A 21813-nucleotide genomic window follows, 5' to 3' on the forward strand; every position below is an offset into this window, starting at 1 on the left:
GGGAGATCCCCAGTTTTGTGCCACTCTTCCCAGGAACAGCCAGCTCTGCACAGCAACCAGTGGCCACTGGCCTCCCCACAGCCAAGCAGGGACACACCAGAGGGAAGGAACAAGGTTCTGTCTGTTGCTGCTGCACTTCACTGGCTTTAAAAAAGAAAATTCTTTCCAGTCTCTTCCTCCAGGTCTTCCCCAGTTACTCCAGATGAGGGCTGGGAGCTGGGCTAACCTCGACAAACACATAAATAAACTCCCAGCAGCTCCACCCGCTGTGGGGCGGCAGCAAGACCATGAGCAGGGCTGGGGACCTGCTGGCTCTTCTCCCTCAACTTTATATTAATTGCTTTAAACACCCCCTGTGTCCTGCCCGCTGCTGTTTTCCATGGAAAGTTCAGTTCTGTTAACTTTGGCTGGAACTTGCTGCTATTTTTAGTAGCTTTAAAAACACCCAGGGAGGTGCCTGACTATATTCTGCTGGGCCAGGAAGGGATCTCTACTGAAGGGAGAAATATTACTGGCAATAAAAATAAATAAACCTCACTCCTGTCTGATTCACTTCAGCCACACTCAATTGATGCCACCTGAATCTTGGTCACAGGGAATGTGACCTGTGTGAGATGGCAAATGAGCTTTAAAGTGGGTGCAAACATGACAAGGACATGATAAAGCCAGGGTAGTGGACTGCTGTGCCCTTGCTATGTTCGTTCCTAGACATGCAAATGTATTTTTGGTGATTTCAGTGCTCTATGGATCTGCAGCCAGAACTGTGCATGGTCCTGCACATCTCTGACCCATCAGTGTTCACCTCCACCTGTTCCCAGTGCCTTCACTGCCCCCAGGAGCAGCAGCCCTGCTCCCTGGGTGCCTGCAGCATGGTGGTACAAGATGTGCTTCCATGGCTGATCCTCAGGACAAGCTCAGCCTCCCATGGGGCTGCTCCTTACTCATTCACAGCACCAATCCCATGGGACACCACACAGGCACCTGTTTTGGGACTGGTGACAAGTGGCAGAGGTCATTCTGGAGCCCCCTCCATCCTGAACTTCACCCTTTGGTCTGCTCCTTCCAGCTCAGTCCTCCTGGCCCTTCTCCATGCAGCACCCTAGGGTTCCTTGTGTGACACTGAGTGGCTGCTTCCTGATGCTCTTCCTAGGGCCAGCATGGGGAGGAGAGAGCTGACAAGCCAGAGCTGGCCTCTGCTGGGACTCATGACCCCCATCCCAGCTCCATGTCAGGGAATGCAGGTCCTTGGGTCTGGGCTGGATGGAGAGACCATGTGGTGGCCACTGCCACCCAGGACCACTCTGAATCCTGGCTCTTAGCCACCTCCTGGCTTCCTCTGTGGGATGAGCTGATCCAGCTGGCCTGAAATGGCTCAGCCTTTCCCAGGCAGTAAGGATAATTCAAGGCTGAAAAATCAGTATTTAGCAAAGCACCTGTTGGCTGGGGGCAGCATCCCAGAACCCCAGGCACAGCCTCCCTGCCTGGCCTGAGACTCCAAATTCTGCCTCTGCCCCTGGGTCTGCTCGCTCCCATCCCAGCAGTGAGAGGAACCCCTGGATGGCACAGGGAGCTGCCCTGTCCCCCACCCACCCTGTGCTGGCTCCCGTGGGAGTGTTCCCAAGGGTACTCACTGGAAGGGATGGCAAAGGGGGGCATGGAGGCTTGCGGGGGACCCCAGCCCTTCATGTTGTAGGCAGACACACGGATGTGGTACGCTGTGCCCTGCAAGGAGAGCAGCACACTCAGCATACCCTGCCTCTCCTGGCTTGGCAGGTGAGGCAAGGAGGATCCCCCCAGCCCACTGCTCCAGGACACCACAAGAAGCACTGGGAGCCCACAGCTCAGGTCACTGGCTCTTAGCTCCCCTCCTGTACAAGTCCTTGGTATGAGACACTAGAGGATCCCTGTGGCCCTGCTAGGTGTGTCTGGGGAATGCAGAGGAAAGACTGGACATTGCAAATGCCCCTCACCAGAGAGTCTCCAGCCTGAAAGACTCAGTGCTGTGGACTGGGGTGCTGGAGTCCCTGGAGACTGGGAGCTGGCCCAGTACGCTTCAAGGGCTTGAAGCACAGTGACAGTGATTAAAGCCTCTGATTAAAGCTCAGTGAAGCTGCCAGATGTTGCCAGGCCTCCAGGCACTCATGAAGGCGACAGGAGCCTGTGAAGCAGCTCTGAGAGTGTGATTGATGGGCTTGAAGCAGTTCCTTGCAGCGATGCTGCTCTGGGCTCTGCTTGAGCCCCTCCTGCCACACTGGGGGCAGCTCCTGCCCTGACAGTGCTCCTGGGCTCGGCACTGCTGCTGTGCCCAAGCCGCTGTCACCTCCCTGAGGCTGCTCTCTGCTCCTTCAGTCAGTGCTCCCTGCCTGCCTGCCCCTGGTAAGGGTGACCCCATGTATCCCAGCATCTGCCCATGATGCCATCTGGAGCTCCATCCCACCACGGTCCCCGTGTCCCCAGTGCTGGCCCAGGCACGGCTCTTGTGCTTCTCAGGAAGATAAAACAGCAGGAGCCACAGTCCCAGCAGCCATGACCCTGCTGAGCTCCCGAAGATTGAGATGGGGCTGGTCTCCCCTCTCGGTGACATCGGGGCTGGGGCAAGGGGTTGGACTGTGCAGGTGGCAGAGGAATGAGCCCTTGATTTATTGCTCAGGAAAAGCCTGGGTGGACACAGGAGTGTGGTGGGAGCCAGAAGATAAATCAGGCATTGGGTGAATGGGCCCATTCTGCCTGTCAGTGCCGAGTCCCCAGGCACCCTGTCAGGGAGGTTCCCCACTGTCGGAGGCTGCGGCCGTGCAGGGACAAGCAGATGCCTCTCCCAGCCCCACACTTGGCTCTGCCCAAGCTGTGCCCATGGCACGCAGCATGGCACAATCCTATTGTTCCTGCTCAGAATGATCACAGAAACAAAGAATCATTAAGGTTGGAAAAGGCGTCTAAGATCATTGAGTCCAACCACTGCCAAGGCCACCACTAAACCATGTCCCCAAGTACCAAATACATGTCTTTTGAACATTTCCAGGGATGATGACCCTGCCACTGCTGTGGGCAGCCTGTGCCAGTGCCTGATTCCTTCCCCATGGGCTGCACTATGGCCTGTGGCTTCTCCCAGCTGTGGGTTCTCCCTGCTGATCGCTGCCCGCTGTGGGCACCCCCGGCACTCACCGACACCAGCCCCTGAATGGTGAAGTGCAGGTCCTTCAGCTTGTCGATCACAGCTTCTCCCAGCAATGGCGAGAAGGTGGGGGAACAGCTCCACTCCACTGCAAGGAGAGATACCCCAACGTGCCATGAGGCCCTGGAGTGGGGACAGGCCACCAGGGCTGGGGCTGCATGTCACAGACAGCAGCTGCAGGGGGACTGAAAACGCACAGGAGATGGAGGCAGCAGAGTGAAGGCAGGGGAAAAGGCAATTCATGGTGGGGGGAAGGTCATAGGGAGCTGCTGTCCTCACCAAGCCACATAAGATGGTGTCAGCATCTTTAATTGGTGGTTCAGAAGTGGGGGATGGAAGAAATTCTTACAGAAGCCAAAAATACCTGGTTTAAGTGGGTGAAGGGTGCATGACAACAAAGTTTTCCCAGAGTGCAGGATGAGGGGGCAGCCTACAAGTGACACCCCAAGTTTTGCCTTGGTGCAGGATGATGTTTGGTCTAGCTCAGAGCATTTGGGTGATGGTCAGGCTGTCCTGGCTTCTTCTGCGCTCCAGCATAAAAGTGGCCTGACTGGGGCTTGGCAGCATTGCCCATGGCTTTGTTGTGTTGACATGGGGTGCAAGGTACCTGCTGTGGCTGTGTGACCCTGCCCTGTGCAGGAATCCTGGTCCTTACCTTTGTACTTGGTGACAACGGCAGAGTTGACACTCAGGGGCTCCCAGAAGGTCACCTGCAATGAGGAGCTGCTGGCCACAGAGAGGTGGACGCTGCTGGGGGCATCTGGCACTCCTGGGGACAGAGGGTACAGGGACTGCTACAGTGAGGATGGTCACTCTGAACATTCCTGTGTCTGTCTTGGGCCTCTCCCTGGCCCCAGGGACATATTCCCTGATGGAACACGTTCTCCCCTCCATGCAGCCACACTGCAAGGCCTGGCCACAGGGTGCAGGGACCCTCTGATGGGTGCTGGTGCCATGCATAGCCCCACTCCTTCCCCTGAAGCCAGGACAGCCCCCCAACCCCCAGCCCTCCTGTGGTCACTCACGGGCATGCTCAAACCCTGCCTTCATGCGCTTGTAAAGCCGGAACCGCCACTCCCAGGCCTTGAGCTGCTTCTCCTTCTCGGAGCAGTCAGCGTTGGGCGCCTCGTTCACCACCTGTGCCATCAGCTCGTTGACACGCTGCTCCGCTTCCCGCACCAGCGTGGACAGGTGCAGCGAGCGGCTTTCCAGGCTCACAACTGTGGGAGGGTGGCCATGGCCACAGAGCCCAGGAGGAGAGGGAGAAGAAGGTGGTTAGGGCAAGCTCTGCCTCTGCTGGCAATGAATCCCCACCCTGACACCCCATCCTCCCCTCTGTGTCCTGCTCCTGGGGTCCCCTCGAGCCCTGCTGCAGCCTGCAGCAGTCTCCCAGAGCCCAGTGATCGCCTCCCCACCTGCATCCAATGTCCATAGTGTCCCACTGCACCACGCTGGAGACCCAGGTGGTGAGCAGAGTGCAGCTCCCTGTCCCAACTCACAGTGTGGGCTCTCCTTTGCTCCTGCCTGCAGCAGGGCCCTGGCAATGGGAGCGTTGTTGGTCATGATGGCGATGTCCAGGGGCAGAAGCCCCTCGCTGTTGGGGGTGTTGAGGTCCAGCTCCTCAGGGCTGTAGTGCTTCAGCAGCTCCTGCACCCTGTCAAGGTCCTGAAGCTCCACAGCCTCAAAGAGTGCAGCATTGCTTTGGAACTGGGTGAATGGAGAAATGCAGCTGGGCTGAGCACAGGACACCCTCCATCCCACCAAACACCCTGGACCCTCATTAGCACCCCATGAACCTAATGAGGGAGAGGGTGCCCTCATCCCAAGGGCTTGGGAGCATCAGCTCTTTGCAGACACATCTGGATGACGCCAAGGAAACACCTGGACCAGCTCCAACTGAACTTGCCACAGCTTCACTTAACATATTCTTGTGCTCTCACCCAGGTTCCAGCACCACCCACACAGGGACCCTCAGCCCCCACAGACCCTGTGTCCCCATCTGGCTGGAGGCAGTAGGCACTGACCAGGTAGGACTTGCGGAGCTTCTCCTTCTCACCCCGTCCCACCAGACTGCCCTCATCAAAGGAGGTGTAGTTGACGCGGAATTTCCCAGACAGGTTTCGGTAGAGCCTCTTGGCTGCATTTGGTGAGGAAGGGCCTGGTGGCTTCCTGGCCTGTGCCAGCTGCAGGTCCCGCATCTGCTGCGTCATTTTAGGGGAGGAGGACCTGAGAAAAAGCCAGGAGGGAAATGAGGCACGGAGGATGTGCCAGAAAGGCAGAGGCACATCTGTACTGTCAGGATCAAGACAGGAATCAGGAGAGCCAGAAAGAGGGAATGGGCAATGTGAGCAGCTGCAAGGTGGATGCCAGTGCCAGCAATGCCCTCACCCATCTGTTTTCAGCTGAGGTAGATCTGTTCCTCCTCCTCACCACTGCTGATGGCTCTGCAGTGGTGCCAAGGAGCTCATATGATCCCTGCAGGTAAGACATTTAATTCCAGACACAAGCTGGGATGCCCAAAGCAACCTCAAGCTGCTCAGCTCTACAACTGGCCTGGATCCATGTCACCAGGGCAATCTCCCCACACACCCAGTCTCCACCATCCAGCTCCTACAGAGATGGGTTGCCCCATCCAGGGATGCCCAGCCCCCTCAGCAGTGGAGGCTGCAGGGCCCAGCAGCCCCCAGAGCCGTGCTGGGTGAGTGCTGTCCATCACCGTTGGCTTGGGATAGCCTCTTGTACCCTCTCCACACCCACCCTTCTACAGGAACCCATGTCCTGCACCTACCACCATCCCTCAGCCCTTTTTGGTACATGACTTTTCTTGGAGTTGTTATTCCAGCAAAGGGCACTCTCTGGAAGTAAAGTGGGAGCAGGGAACATTAAGGGCCATTTCTAAGGGCATCCAGACAATGCCAGGTCCTGATGGGGACCAGTGACCCCAGTCTTCTTCCTACCAAGAGATCCTCACAGCTGCTCCTTACCTTCTCCCTCCATTAACCTACAAAATCTTTTCTCCTCTCTGATTATAGAATCACAAACTGGTTTGGGCTGGGAGGGACCTTGAAGACCATCTAGTTCCAATGCTCTGCCAGTGGGACGCGATTTTGATTCTTATTTTCAATATCTACAAGTCACAGGGAAAGCTGGTGTCTTTTCTGGGGCTCTCCAGAGTGGGAGCTGTGCCTCTCCCTGCAGCCAGGATCCTCCTATCTCCATCAAGACCTTATCCCACCAGTCAAAATCCCCTGCTTTGGTGTGAGCATGGCCTTGTTGCTGTGTGGGGCTTTTGCCCATGAGTCATCCCGTATGGCATGGAGGGTTTCCACTGTGTCAAACATCTGATCCTCTTCTTGCTGGAGCTCTGGCACAGCTCCCAGAGAGGAGCATCATGTCTAAGGAGCATTTAGCATGGCTACACTTCACACAGTTTCTCTCAGTTTTGACCCCAGACCCCTGTGTATAAGATATTTATACACAGGGGGATATATTAGGGGCAAGGTCTTCCCCCCTTGCTTTACTGGTTAAATATCAAGTGTGATAAAAGCATGACATTTGGCTGAAGATCATGCCAAAACACTCCAGAGAGGCTGTGCCTGTGGTAAGGATGTTTATAAAGCCATCATCATGAGACAGGATATTAATAAACCCTCACTCATTTCAGATGAGGCACAGTGGGCTGCAGAAGGACTTTAATGATTTTACCTTTTATTACTGTGATATTTAAGAGTGGAAAATGCTGCAGAGGTTGGCTCCTGGCAATCATTCATCTCACCAGCTTCAGCCTGTGGATTTAGAGGTCTCCAGTGTGGCCCAAGCCATGGTGTCAAGCTGCTGCCCTGGGTTGCTCCAGGAATGGACATTACCTGAACACAGGGCTTCATGGATCAGACACTGAGCACCAATCACACCATTTGCAAAAGCAGACAGGTGTTTTGTCACTTCAGGTGGCAAAATACCCTTGAGCAGCCACGTGGGAGTGGGTGAGTTTTGAGCAGCAGAGTCCTACTGGTTCTGGCGGGGAGGAAGGGATCTGCAGCCAGGAGTGTGTCACCATGGTGGGACAGACCTGCACAATGCAAGGAGGGGCTGGAAATCCAGTGCTGTGGTCTCCAGGACCTGCCTGGCTCTGGACATGGAGTCCTCAGCCTGTGCACAGCACGTGTCATCATGGACAGGGAGCAGCCCCTGGCACAGCCTCTCCTGAGGGCTCCTTGTGCCAAGGCCTCGCACACAGCACACACTGCCTTCTACAGAGGGCAGGGACAGGATCCCAGGGGGCACAGGGGCAGCAGCACATCTCTGCTGTCACTGGTGCAGAGATGAGGAAAGTCACCTGTGCCTGAGCAGGCAGAGCTGTTCTGGAAGGAGGGGACAGGAAGGCAGATCCTGACCCTCAGGCAAAGCCTGAGATGCAAAGCATTGCCTGGCATATTTAGGAACTGACTTGAGAGGTTCTCCAGCAAGACCTTGCTCTTTCTCTTGTATTTAAGAGTTCCCTGCTACCCAAGTTCTTCTGTCTCCTCTCCACCTCCAGCTGCTGCTTTGAGGTGAAGGTGGCTCTTTCAGCAGGCTCATCAACAAGATGTGCAAATTCCACTGTGGCTCCCCTTCTTCAAAGGAGGCAACAATGCTCTCCCACACAGAGTGCTCTTCCCTCTATGGAAGCTGGAGCAGACCCTGTTGTAACAGATCCCTGCTCCATTTGTGCCTGCAGAATCAGGGTTTAAAATGGAGTGGTGCTTTGGAGAGAAGGTCCTTTGTTCTGCCAATTAAAATACATGGCAAATGACCCAGTGCAGGCAGACTGCACAGCTGGGAGGAAACTCTCTCAGAGATGGCAGAAACAGAGACACAGAGAAATTTCTCACTGTTTTCCCTCCTCTAATTTGCTTTTAATGAGAAGTAAAGAAATGGAAATTATTCAGTGCTCAGGAGTGAACATCTATCTACATTAAACCAGCTGCCCCCAAGATAAAAGAGTTTCCTGCCCTGTGGTTATGAGTCATCTGGACTCAGTGAAATGGTCTTGATTTATCTAGAGCTAAACTTTGCCCTGGAGCAACTGATAGCTGAAAACACCTACAGATGTCCTGCTCTCAGAGGCCAACCAGCCAACACCAGCTTACCCATGGCAAAGCCCCATCCTGCAGGGAGGAGTGGGAGGAGATCCCACCTCCTCCACCTGAAGAGTCTCAGTGCAGCCAAACTAAATTTATCCTAGCTACAACTGGTTCTTGTTGCAAATTATTGTCCTACTGTCTGCAAGCAGGGGACAGGTGCTTTGCCTGCCCCAGCAGTTCAGCTCTCTGGCCATGGGGGATGTGTTTGTGATCATCAGGGAAGTGATGTGGACATTAGGTTTGCAGTGCCATAAAGCCCCACACCAGCCAACTCCATCCCCCTCTGCACAGAAGAAGCTGAGAATTGGGGCTGGTCAGATCCATTTGGGGTCAGTTTTGGGCCTCTCATGACAAGAAAAACCTTGAGGGGCTGGAGCGTGTCCAGAGAAGGGAACAGAGCTGGGAAGGGGCTGGAGCAGCAGGAGCAGCTGAGGGAGCTGGGAAAGGGGCTCAGCCTGGAGAAAAGGAGGCTCAGGGGGCCCTTCTGGCTCTGCACAACTCCCTGACAGGAGGGGACAGCCGGGGGGAGTTGGGCTCTGCTGCCAGGGAACAGGGACAGGAGAAGGGGAAATGGCCTCAAGCTGTGCCAGGGGAGGGTTAGATTGGATATGGGGAAAATTTCTTCCCTGAAGGGGTGGTCAGGCACTGGCACAGCTGCTCAGGGCAGTGGTGGAGTCACCATCTCTTGAGGGATTTAAAAGCTGTGTGGATGTGGCACTTGGGGACATTGTTTAGTGGTGGCCTTGGCAGTGCTGGGTTAATTGTTGGATTTGATGATCTTGAATGTTTTTTTCAATCTTAGTGATTCTAACTATGATTCTGTCTCAGGAAACCAATGCAATAGAGGTGGTTTTCTTTTTTTTTAAAAGCACATGAGGACGGACAAGGATAAGGCACCTTCATTTTTTCCCTTCCTCCAGCATTGAACACAACCAAATCCACTGGGTCGTTTATAATGTGGTTTATGGATATCCTGAGTGTTAATGTTTGCAACACTGCAGATCTTGGCCTAGTAAAAAGTGTTAATAATCGTTGCAATTCCTTGATTTTAAGTGAATTTTGTTGAAGGGCGTAGCCCCTCCGAGTCTCCAGCTGAGAACCAGTCCCTGACAGCCAGGGCTGCTGTGGCCAGGACAGAGCCCAGGGGGCTGGGAGAGCACTGCCCTGCCCTGCCCTGCCCAGTGGGTACCTGCACAGGCAGAGAATGACCACCCTGCCCACAGCTCCCAGGCAAGACATAAGGAAAAAAATTTTATCATGAGGGTGGAGAGGCCCTGGCACAAGGTGCCAGAGAAGTTGTGACTGCCCCTGGATCCCTGGAAGCGCCCAAGGCCAGGTTGGACGGGTGTTGGAGCACCTGGGACAGTGGAAGGTGTCCCTGCCCATGGCAGGAGGTGGGATGAGGCAAACGATCTTCAAGGTCCCTTCCAACCCAGAGCAGTCCATGATTCTGTGATGTGGCTGGTGGGGACCATGGTGACCATCCCACAACCTCTCACCACCAGGAGCCTGGGCTGTGAACAGCTCAATGTGCCAGTGGTGCTGCTGCTGGCAGCAGTGACCTTCCAGCCACACCCTGAGGCTGCCTGGTCCCTGCTGCCCCCCAGGCTGCCTGTGGGAAGGAAAAGCTCCCGGGTGCCTGCCCCAGGGAGGCACTCCCAGGCAGGGAGAGGGCAGGCTCCAGGCACACGACATCAGCTCAGCACTGTTCCAGTCCCTGGAGTCAGTGTGGGTGGCTGTCACTCCAGGGAGCTGCTCCCACCATTCCCAGCCTGATGCAGCAAACAAGGAAGCAGCACAGCTCTGTGCATGAAGAAAAGGGAGCCTGAAGGATGAAGGATGAAAGATGCTGATGGCTTTCAGAGGACAAGGGTTGGTATTGGGAGCAGAAGAGGGACTGGGCCCTTGCAGAGTTTGCTGAAGCCTCACAGCCATGTGGATGTCAGTGGTGTGTTAGCACAAGATGCAAGGGATGCTCTCCTGAACCAGGCTCCAATTCAGTTCACAGGGGTACCCAAGGGTGGAACAGGCAAAGGACAGGAGAACCCTAAAAGCCAGTTATCAGGGAGAGACAACCCAATCCAGCCAAGTTCACCCCAGCCAGGAGCTCGCAGCAGGAGGTGACCAGCACCAAGCACGGCCAGCAGGGCAAGGGGGCAAATCTGCCCCTCTGCCCCACTCAGGTGAGACCCCACCTGCAGAGCTGCCTCCAGATCTGGGCCCCCAGCACAGGAAAGTGAGTCCAGAGGAGGACACAGAGATGCTCCAAGGACAGGAGCCCCTCTGCTCTGGAGCCAGGCTGAGGATGTTCACATATTCACATAGAAGAGAAGGCTCCAGGGAGACCTCTGAGTCCCTTCCAGTGCCTAAAGAGGCTCCAGGAGAGCTCAAGAGGGATGAGGGACAGGGGCCTGGAGGGACAGGACACAGGGAATGGCTTCCCAGAGGGCAGGGATAGATGGGATATTGGGAAGCAAATATTCCCTGTGAGGGTGGGGAGGCTCTTGCAAAGGGTCCCCAGAGAAGCTGTGGCTGTCCCATTCCTGGAAGTGTCCAAGGCCAGGCTGGACAGGGCTTGGAGCAGCCTGGGATAATGGAAGGTGTCCCTGCCATGGCAGGGGATGAAATGAGATGAGATTTAAGGTCACTTCCAATCTGAGCTGTCCTATGGCTGTGTGATCCTATGAGATCAAGTGGCACAATCAACATACAGGTGTTTCCTGAGAGAAAAATCTGAGTGTGAGAGGTCTCTCCACACCTGAGCACACTTGGCCTGATCCACATTCAGGGCCACGCTCAACCCTGTGCAGCACAAATTCATAACTATGGCCATGGACACTTGGGCACCAACACTCTACAGCAGAGACCAACACTCAGAGCAGATCCTCTGGGGAGAAGGGGGACATGAGGTGCCATGTCCGGCATGAAGAGGAGCTGCTGATGCATTTGCATTTTCCGCTGGTTTTGCCTATGCATAAGCAATTTTTCACAACTGGCAAAAGAGAGAATGGATTAAAAATGGAACATGAGTAGGGGAACCCGTCCAAAGAGTGGGATTTCATAACCCATCAAAAAGCACGCTCAGAACTAGGACCAAATGCCATGACCAGCATCCCTGCAAGGCAGCAGGGTCCTTGGAGCAGCAGGCACAGCAGTTATCCATCCTGGGCTCTGCAGACCACCAAGGCATTTAGGTGCTGTGCAGTGACCTGGCCATGCAGACACAGAGCAAAACACTCCTGCTCCATGGAAACATCTGTGTGCCTAGAAAACACACTTGCTTATTGAAACCTGGGTCCAGGGAAAGGCACCAAAACAGACTTTGTTTCTTTGTTAGTTAGTTAGTTTGTTTGTTTGTTTCCTCCAGCTTTTCTCTTTTCTCCCCACTTGGCAAACCTGCTGGGTTTTGTTTTGCGTGGAGCTGAAGCAAGCATGCCCCTTTTGTTTAGCAATGAAAACTAACTTATATAGATGCTGCTCCTGCCAAGACATTTTTGTTGGAGCTCCAGAAGCCCAGTGCTGTTAGACCCCAGTGCTCAGAGGAGCTCAGTGTGGAGTCAGGCCCCTGGGTCAGTGCAGAACTTGCTGAGCACCAGTGGCAGCACATCGTCCCTGCTGTCCCCACAGCAGACACCATGGTGTGTCTGTGCTGCCCGAGGAGCTCACAGCATGTGAGAACACATGGCAGCAGAGAACACCCCCACGGACACACAGCCCACCCTGGCAAGGCTCTGGAGTGGAAAGCTGATTCCCAGCAGCTCGGTATCCAAATGAAAAGCACACCCTGGGTGAGATCTGAAATGCCCAGCAGTGCTCAGTGCCCTCCACCTCTCCAGGGGATGAGGAAGAGCATCACCCTTGGAGCACTTCCCTTGCACCAAATCAGAAGGGTTTTGCACCTTTTGGGAACACTTGTGCTGGGAGCACATGGCAAGGACCACCCCCCGGGTTCAGTCCTCACTCAGCCCTGGCAGAAGGGACTCACACAGGCTGGACACATGAGATTCCATAGCACAGGGCTGGCTGGGGGCTGGCAGTGTCCTCCTGAGGCACAGCACAAAAGAGCCTGCCCAAATGTCTCATCCTCATTGCATCCCCCTCTTCAGTCACAGGCTGAATTTGGGAAAGACGGAGACTTCAGGACTCTGAGAGAGGCTTGGAGCCAACCAAGTAGATCATTCACTGACAGTGTCCCATAAAACACCCCACTGCTGCAGGCCCAGCTGTGCCTTTGGGGAGGAAGGGAGTGGAGACACTTGGAAAAAGCTCTACAGCAACACAATAATGCTGCTGCTTCTTGCTTTTTTTAAATTTTTTTAATTAGACCTCCTGATCACTGCTTAAAAGTGAGACCAGAAGGATCTTGTGGTTCAATGCCCATTAAAATGTACCCCAAATCAGACTTTCATTTGCAGTGTCCCCATGACCTCTGCCAGCACAGTAAGAGCTGCTGCCAGGCAGACGCTGCCATCACACAGAGCTGCTGTCCCAGCTGTGCCATGCAGGGGCATCCTCCTGCACACACACCTCATGCAGCACTGCCAGGGCAGGGGGCACCTCTCCCTGGGGACAGTGCTGAGGGACATGGCACAATGACAGGTTCACCAGCCAAGGCAGCTGATGCTGCTAACACCAGCAGCCCATGAACACCACCTTGGGCTGCAGTGAAGGGGGCACCAGTGGACACAGTCTGGCTCCTGACACTCTAGCCTGGCTTCAGGCACCCCAAACTATCCCTTGAGAGAGGTGATTCAACATTTCAGAGGCTCACACAGTGTCCATCCACAGGTCTGGGTCAGGAAGGAGATGCTGGAAGCTTTTGTAACTCAGCCCAGCTATGCTGATTTAATTGTTTTCACAAGGACTTACCCCAGCAGAGCTCCTGCATGTTCTGTGTGGAGGTCCCTACCTAGAAAATCACAGAAAATCCACCTTTCTGTTTCTGTGCTGCCGAACTTTTGTGGGGATGGAGCCGAGTGTGTCTGTGCATTACCGACTGAGGGCATCTCTGACTGGAGGGGTTTGGGAGCTGCTGCTCCGGATGCAGCACCCCTACGTGACCCACACACGTCCCTGGGGCACCTCCCAGTGCCAAAACTCGCTGCTCCCTCCCCACCAGCACAGGCACCGGGGATGGCTCAGCCCTGGGCTCCCATCTCCAGGCCAGGGCAAACCTTCCTCATTGCCTCGCCACAAAGCCAGTCTTTAATTGCTGCTTGACATTAAGTATATGAGCAAGGAAGTCTTGGGTAAATGTTCTTGCTATGGGAACACACAGTGCTGAGTCTCTTTAATTACATTGTTTTTGTTTGGCTTTTTTTATTAGTTGTGCTGCGGCTTCCCCTCCCTGTCAGGCCAGTGAGGCTCACGCTAAATATGGCCGGGTTTAGAGTCCGCCGTGAAACCCGAAGCGCGGCACCAGACTGGCTGGACGTGGTGCAAGCCAGGGTTACGCGGGACACGCATTCCAGCCCCGGCTCCTGCGCTCCCCCCGCCCTGCTCACACACCGCAGCCTCTCCCAGAACACCACCACGCTCCAAACCACCTCTACAGCTTCCTCTTCCTTGCCCTGGGAAATCCTCCCATTAACAGCCCAACCCCGAGCCCCAGGCTGCCCCATTTCTGTCATGTTCATCACTTCCACACTGGTCCACATCTCCATGGTACCCATCGAGCCCATCTCCATCGCATCCTTCTGTGTTCTCCCCATCCCAAACTGCCCTGCCCCACACCTGCTCAGCCCACCTCCAGGCTGTCCCTCAGGGCCAGAGAGCCTTCTTCCCGCTGGCCACACTGCTTTCATCTTCCTCTGCCCTCCTTGTTATTTTAAAGGCATTCCAGAGGATGCTGTCAGGCTTGGATGTGGTTTGGTTGGGTTGTTTGTTTTCGTACTGGAGGTTTTATGATCGCACTGGGAACAAGCCCTAATTGAGCTGCAATTCGAATTGCAGTCCGTGGGTATTTGTTTCATTTTTGGAAAGGCTCAAATGGCTGTGCAGCTTAGGCTGGAGAATGTATTTGGTTTTAACTGGAACCTGATGGAGACAGGACAGAGCAGGACAGGCTGCCCCAAGTCATGATCAAAGTTCCTGGGGAAGCCCAGTGTGGTCAGCCCAGTGCCAGGTACCCACTGCACAACAGGCCATGGTGGTTGTGATCACAGCCCTGTGACCACCCAAAAACTCTGGCACTGTCAGGGAGGAGGCAGACAGAGCCAGAACTCTGGTGCCAAGAGCCAAAGCGCACAGCCCTGGGGCCTGGCTCGGTGGGAGCTTGCAGCCACCCTGCAAACTTCTATTCCCTGTGAACTGCTGCCCTTGCAAACCCCTGCAAATCCCTGTCCCCTGAAAACCCCTGTCCCCTGCAAACCTCTGTCCCCTGCAAACCTCTGTCCCCTGCAAACCCCTGTCCCCTGCAAACCCCTGTCCCCTGCAAACCTCTGTCCCCTGCAAACCTCTGTCCCCTGCAAACCTCTGTCCCCTGAAAACCCCTGTTCCCTGAAAACCCCTGTTCCCTGAAAGCCCCTGTTCCCTGCAAACCCCTGTCCCCTGAAAACCCCTGTCCCCTGCAAATCCCTGTCTCCTGCAAACCCCTGTTCTCTGAAAGCCCCTGTTCCCTGAAAACCCCTGTCCCCTGCAAACCCCTGTCCCCTGAAAACCCCTGTTCCCTGAAAACCCCTGTCCCCTGCAAACCCCTGTCCCCTGAAAACCCCTGTCCCCTGAAAACCCCTGTCCCCTGCAAATCCCTGTCTCCTGCAAACCCCTGTCCCCTGAAAACCCCATCTCCTGAAAAATGTGGTCCCCTGAGAAGCCATGTTCTACAAGTATCTGTGCCCAGCAAATCCCTGCACTCCATAAACCCCTGTTCCCTGCAAACCTCTGCAGGGGTTTGTTACCTTGTGCTTGCCTGGCCCTCCAAGAAAGGAGGCCCAGCACCCCAGAGGGAGCTCAGCACCATGTCTGACTGCTCCTTGCTGAATCAGGAGCTGCTCCACACCAGAGCTGCTCGTGGGGAACAGGCAGCAAGAAGGGGCAAGAGCTAAAGGTCAGTGCCCAGAGTGCCCTCCATGGGAGCTCTGTGGTATCACCTTCTGCTGATCGTGTCCCACACCCACTGACAGAACCAGTGTTCACACCCACACCCACATGTGCCTGATGCTTCCAGCACCAGCAACCAGCCAGACCTTCGCAGGTAGGGATGGGTGGACAGGCAGACAGAGGGACCAGAGAGCACCTGCTCTTCTCCACTGCTGTCCTGCCAGGATCTCACAAGCCCAGATGCTGGAGCTGGTCAGCAGAGCCCTAAGAGACACCTCCAAGCTACTAACACCACCCTGGTTAAATCAGACTTCCACATGGGGAAGCAGATGAGCCATGGGGACTCGCTGCCCCTCTGTCAGGAGGAAACCCTATCCCAGCTGGGCCTGCCAGGAATGAGCAGCACTACTGCCACAGCTGCATGTGTGCAAACCATGCTCCAGGGGATCAAATGCAGGAGCTGAGTCATAAGATGACTGAAATTAAAGATCACTGAAAGCAAAAGAAGGCAGAAAAAGTATCCTTGTGGGTTCACAGGAGCCCACTTTGGATCCAACAAGTGGGAGGTAGATGCTCAGCACGGAGATGCCCAGAGCACAACTGGCTTGCTGGGAAGAGTGAGAAGGGATGAAAGGTCACACTCACCCAAGGCTGGTCCTGTTCCCTTCCTTGTGTCCTGACACACACTTTTGAGGGGGGGAGCAGGGAGCAGGGCAGGGCAGGGGGCTGGCAGAGCCCATGGGGCCAGAGGTGTTCCAATGGGAGAAGGAAGGGGGCTGGGATGGCAGTGTCCCAGCTGCTCTGAGGGCTGTTTCCATGTACCTGCACCTCACCAAAAAGCCCAGGACCTTCCAGGAGCCAGGAAGAAGCACTCACCTCTCTGTGCCCAACATAGCTTGAGCTTGTGCCAGAGGGATGTCACGTGTTTTGTCACGGCCTCACCCCCGGGTAACGTTCCACTGTCTCGTCTCTCCCCTGACACCATCCGGCTCTCCCTCTGAGTGTGGCTCCTCCACATCACTGTGCCTTTTTCTGGCATGGTGGGGTCCACACTCAGGCCCCACACTAGGGTTCGAAGTTTGGGTCAGCTCCTGGTTCTGCTGGAAACCGGGCTCCAGGGAGCCCCATCCCCACTGTCTCGCTCTGGGGCTGAGGCTGGCCTGGTATGGGGGCACAGCTCCACGTGCTGAGACCTGCACACTCATCACAGCAGTGAGAGGCAATCCATTTCCACCCAGACTTGCAGAGAACCGAATCCTTTAACCTCCTGCGCCACCTGGTGCCACCAGGATGCGCCTCCTGGTGGAAGCCACCTCTTCTCCAGAATCATCAAATGGTAGAAAAATCGCCCAAGAAGGTCTTCTGGAGGTGCCCTGAGCTCACTCCCCCACGCCTCTAGCTGGACTCCATCCTCAGCCACCTACATCCCACCTGTACTTCCCAGTCCTCCAGTCCATCACTGGCATGTTCTTTCTGGTGGAAACCCACCTCCATTCCATTGTCCCACCCAAGACGTCCAGCCAGATGGGACCAGCATTCTGAAGGAAACCAGGCTGAAGATTTCCAGAGCTGCACCCAAAGAGGTTACAAAAGGGAGCCCACAGCCAATGATCTCGGCAGGGAGGAGGAGACAGTGGTCACAGTGGAAGAACAGACGAACGCACACACCCGGCTCCAGAGCTGCTGCCCAGCTGGTAAACGTTACTGGAGTCAGAAACCCACTGGAGGGCACCCAGCAGGAGCCAGCCAGCAGCGCTGGGCACGCCGGCCACTGCCCACAGACTGTCCCAACAACAGAGCAGGAACAGCCTCTCCCACTGGGATCTCCCTGGACCAGCATGTTCCAGCCTGGCAAACCCCTTACCTGGCACAGCTTCATGCTGCATTTGCTTGCCCCAGATCAGCTCCCTGGCCAGCACCCACCAGGATCTTCTCTGACCACCCCACCACGTTCCCTTGGAGCTGGACTCATGCCAGCCCCACCCAACTCATGAGCAACACCAGAGGGGCTGGGTCACTGCCACCCAACTACAACAGCATCTCCATGGAGCCAGGGTCCAAAGCCTGCAGTACAAGAAGAGAAGTCAGCTTTTTCCACCATTTTGCTAGAAAGCACCCTACAAGTGCCCAAGCACTCTTGTAACCCCAGCACTAACTGGGGACAGTAACCACCAGCAGGACCTCCTTCCAGCTGGGGCTTGCCTGCTCCTTCGTCAGACCAGAGCTTTCCCATCTCATGTGTCATTCCTCTCTCTGCAGAAAGCTCTGAGGTACCACAAAGTAGAGAAACTCCAGCTGAAGATAACACAGTCCATGGAGGAATTTCCAAAGCCCCCAGGACAGCAATTAGAAAAAGTTTCCATTCTAATATAAAGGAGCAACTTTGAAAACTGTAGGCATCACTAGGTCAATCCTCCACCTACCAGGACCTGCTCAGCCTGGACTTGATGGCCTTGAAGGTCTTTCCCAGCTGTAATGATTCTGTGATTCTGTCCTTCCACACATGGATGTGATAGTGCTGAGCTCACCCATGGAACAGGCAGGTCTACAAACACCTTTTCCCAGGTCTCACATGACAGGAGCATTTCCTCAGCTTCTCCTCCCCTCACAAGGCACTGCCCAAGCTGGCCTGAGCTCTGCTTCTCTCTGCTGAGGGTGAGAGGCAGGTGAGACCCACAGCCAGTGCCATGCAGGGGAAATGGGGACAAAGACAACATTGCCTTGGGTAAACTGCTTTTGAGACTTGTTTTTGGGAAACAGATCCTTCAGTCACCACTCCTGACCTGGACTTGTGTGGGCAAGGTGCCCTTAGAGAAAGGGTCAGGAGGGCACAGCATGGCCAGAGCCCCTTTGCAAATGGGGACACCAGCAGCTGGTCCCTGAAGAGCTCCTCCAGACATGCCCAGCCATGCTTTCCAGTGGCTAAGCATTTGACCAAATCTGTGTTGATTTCCAGCAGGAATGCATCATCCCTGCCAAATTTCAAGTCTCTTTTTCAAAGAGTGGAGACACCAGAAGCCCTCAAATAAAGAGACGGGAGGAAAGAAAAAAAAAAAAGAAATTGGCAAAGCTACCGTTTTTCCTCAACCTTCTGCTTAAAATTGGGAAAAATAGAGGGAAAAAAAAGAGAAAGTTCAGCCTCAGGCAGAAAAGCATGGAACAATCCAGCCCAAACAGTTACAGCCTGGCAAAGGTAAGAGCAAACAAACTTCCTCTGGGAAGTGCTGTACAGCCCTAATCTGTGGTGCCCTCCTTATCCCTCCGTGCAGCTCACAGGGATGACTTCCCTGCAGCTCCAAAGAGCAGGGGTGGCAGGAGCCAACAGCTGCAGTGCCCTTGGGACATCCCTGGTCACACAGTTACACCAAGCAGGACCTTTGAGACACACACAGCCAGCTTGGGCCCCTGCACCACCAAGAGGCTGGGAAACATCTCCAGAGCTGGTGGCCCCAACACATGGTGGGTGCTGCTGCCTCCTTCCTCCCCCTCCTCATCCCTAAGCAGTGAGGTAAGGGGTGAGGACACCCTCTTGTTCCTCAGACACCCAGCTCTTCCCACCATGCTCCTCACCCTGCTTTTCACACGTGCTGCAAGATCTTCCTCGGGATCAGGATGCACACACACCTGGAAAACCCCACTGTGCCCACCATGCCCTGCCACATGCTGGCCTAGGATGCTACAGCTTGTCCCTGTGTTCACATGGGTGGCTCACACTGCAATCACACCTTCCTATCACTGATCCAACAAGCCCTCAGCCCTCAGGGCCTCCCTTGCTCCATTACCCCAATTTTTCTGTGGTCTGAATGCAGACAAGGGAGGTAACAAGAGTGATCTCCAGGTAAAGTGTGGGAGCATCAGGAGGAGTGGGATTTAACTCTCTCACAGAGCAGATGGGTGACCCTGAGCAGGCCACTAAAGCCCTGGTGCTGGGATGGGGTGCCCACTGTCCCCTCAGACCAGGGAGAGCAAAAGTTACAGCAGCACAGTCACAGTGTAACACAGGAACAGCTCCATCTCTCTGCTGGTGCTCCTGCCTGAATACCAAGAATTACAGAGGCCTGGAGTAGCCAGAGCTGGAAGGGACCCACAAAGGTCACAAGTCCAACCCCTGGCCCCGCACAGACACCCCAACAATCCCACCCTGTGCCTGAGATCATTATCCAAACACTCCTGGAGCTCTGGCAGCCTCAGGGCTGTGCCCATTCCCTGGGGAGCCTGGGCAGTGCCAGCACCTCTGGGGGAAGAACCTTTTTGGGAGATCCAGTGTGACCCTCCCCTGGCACAGCTCCAGCTGTTCCCTGGGTCCTGTCTCTGCTCACAAAGAGCAGAGATTGAAGCTTCCCCTGTGCTTCAGAAGGATGAGGTGATCATGCTGGTGCACGAGGAAGGCAGCCTTGGGTCTCTGTGCAGTGTAGGATCCTGATCCTGACCTGCCTGCATCATCAGGAAAGGAAACGGCCAAAGAAACTTGGAGTTCATGTGAAGTTCACCCGAGTTGAGCTCTACTCCATAAGCAAAACTTTCCTGCCTGCCACGAACCTTCCAGAGCTCATGACCGGGGCAGAGCAGGGCCAGGACTGCACTGGGAGGATGGGATCTCTTGGCAGAAATCATCTTCCACTTGCAAAGAGATCAGGCAGGCGCTCTGCCGGGAATTCCACCTCCTCACTCAAAGAGCTCCAGGAGGAGTGTGCTCACAACTGAGGTTCCTTCAGACCCCAGCTGGACAGCAGCAGGACACCAGACACAGACAGGGAAAGCAGGAGCACTGACTAAATGTCACAGCAGCTTCTGTGTGTCCAGAAACAGTCTCCTTGCTTCCCAGGATTTGGCCCGGTGCTTTGAGGGATTTCATGGCACAGCAAACCTAGTCCAGGTTGCCTGCCCACACAGACCTGTGGGCACAGCAGGACTTGGCTCTGGAGCCCAGCTTGGGCAGGGAGGAAGGAGCAGCAGGATGGGGGCATAGGCAGGGACAAGGCACCTGTCAGACCTCGAAGAACCTGCACCAGCAAACCCCTGGCCTTCGCCCAGTCCCACTTCCCAAGGAGATCCAGAGGTAGAGCAGCCCCTCCCAGGACCACAGTCCAGCCCAGCCTCACCAGGTGCCTCTGCCCTTGGGGCTGGTTCCTGGCATGGGACAGCAGGGACTGATCCCCCAGGAATCTCTGATGGGTCTCTCCTTCAGGACTGGTGTCCTCTGACACAGACCAGGCTTGCAGGGGCTGATATCTCCAGCACACAGGTGTGATCACCCAACAATGCCAGGACCTGGTGCACAGTGACATTTAAAACCAAAAGAATTTGGGTTAAGATTATACCTCAGATTAAGATTATATCTCCTCAGATCACCTCTGCTACTGTCATTGCCTCTGACCACAGTAACTGCCTCCTCCTCCCCAGTGAAGATGCTTAGGAATGAGAATACTGTTTGGGGATGAAAAAAATACACTTTTTAAAGAACCTGCTCCCTGAGCAGAAGTTTTAGCCTCTCTAGAGTCTGCTTCCAGTGCAGAAACCTTGACCTTGGGGCTCTTAATTACAGTGCCAGCACAAGCTGATGTACAAAGCCTACCAGGAAAGCTTGGCCTTCCAGCCTGGAGTTCAGAGCAAGCCCACAAGTCAGCCATGGGTCTGGGGGATAGCCAGCATGAGACCCCAGATGCCAGGCATCCTAGAGCAACAGCAGTTCCTTCAACGGCAGCTCTCATAGAGTCAGAGGATCCTGGAAAGGTTTGGGTTGGAAAGGACCTGAAAGATCATCTTGTTTCTGTCCGTCTGCATGGGCAAGAATACCAAAGTGCCTGAAAAAGGAGGTCAGCATTGCCATGATCCTTTTGAAGAGTGAGAAGCTGAGGGATGAGGCCCAGGTCTTGTCCTCAGCTGCTCAGTGGGCACATAACTTCACTCTGACCTATACCAGACATAAGGCTCTGCAGATGTGGAGACCACTTGGGCTCACAACTTCCCTGAACAGCATCCAGCCCACACAGGAAGGGTGAGTACGAGGGATGGGGAAGAGTCAGTGTGCAGTACGACTCCATCAAAGGTGGAAAGAGATCCCAGCACATCCAAGGACATGGTCCTCCCTGTCCCACTGTCCTGGGATGACTCCTCCCTCCCATTTGGCCTCTCCACAGAGCACTGGCTCCTGCCAGCATCCAAGCCAGTAGATCCAATATCGACCTGGCACTGTGAGACACTCTCCAGGAAGATAAACAGGAGGTTCCTGAAGCCCTGGAAGGCAGAATTGTCTCTGCCAGAGGAAACTACCTAAGAGCAGAGGAAACCTGCCCAACAGTGACTGCCACTGCTCAAGGGACAAGGAGGGATTAAAATTACTGGAGTAGCTTGGAAGTGTCAGCTGTCAGGACTATCTGGACATGTCCATGTTTCTGTGTTTCCTGACCCAGTGTCTCCAGAAGCATCAGCAGCAGGACCAATGATCCCTTCTGCTCCTGGGGATAGAGGGAAATGCAG

At 54.9% G+C, this 21813-nt stretch overlaps 1 protein-coding gene across 38 annotated transcripts in view; it reads right to left on the minus strand.

The window, feature by feature from the left end:
* LOC111936229 (ankyrin repeat and fibronectin type-III domain-containing protein 1-like) overlaps window positions 1-21813 on the minus strand; it is a 257278-nt gene that overhangs the window by 10107 nt on the left and 225358 nt on the right. For all 38 annotated transcript variants that reach the window (XM_086854158.1, XM_086854152.1, XM_086854150.1 and 35 more), the window contains 6 exons: window positions 5197-5398; window positions 4672-4879; window positions 4198-4392; window positions 3828-3941; window positions 3163-3260; window positions 1632-1722 (listed from right to left, as the gene is read on the minus strand). In XM_086854158.1, coding sequence (XP_086710284.1) covers window positions 1632-1722; window positions 3163-3260; window positions 3828-3941; window positions 4198-4392; window positions 4672-4879; window positions 5197-5398 — 908 coding nt within the window. The remainder of the gene's footprint in view (window positions 1-1631; window positions 1723-3162; window positions 3261-3827; window positions 3942-4197; window positions 4393-4671; window positions 4880-5196; window positions 5399-21813) is intronic.

Source organism: Cyanistes caeruleus, chromosome 17, assembly GCF_971803275.1.
Source record: "Cyanistes caeruleus chromosome 17, bCyaCae1.hap1.1, whole genome shotgun sequence".
NCBI classification, from domain to species: Eukaryota; Metazoa; Chordata; class Aves; order Passeriformes; family Paridae; genus Cyanistes; species Cyanistes caeruleus.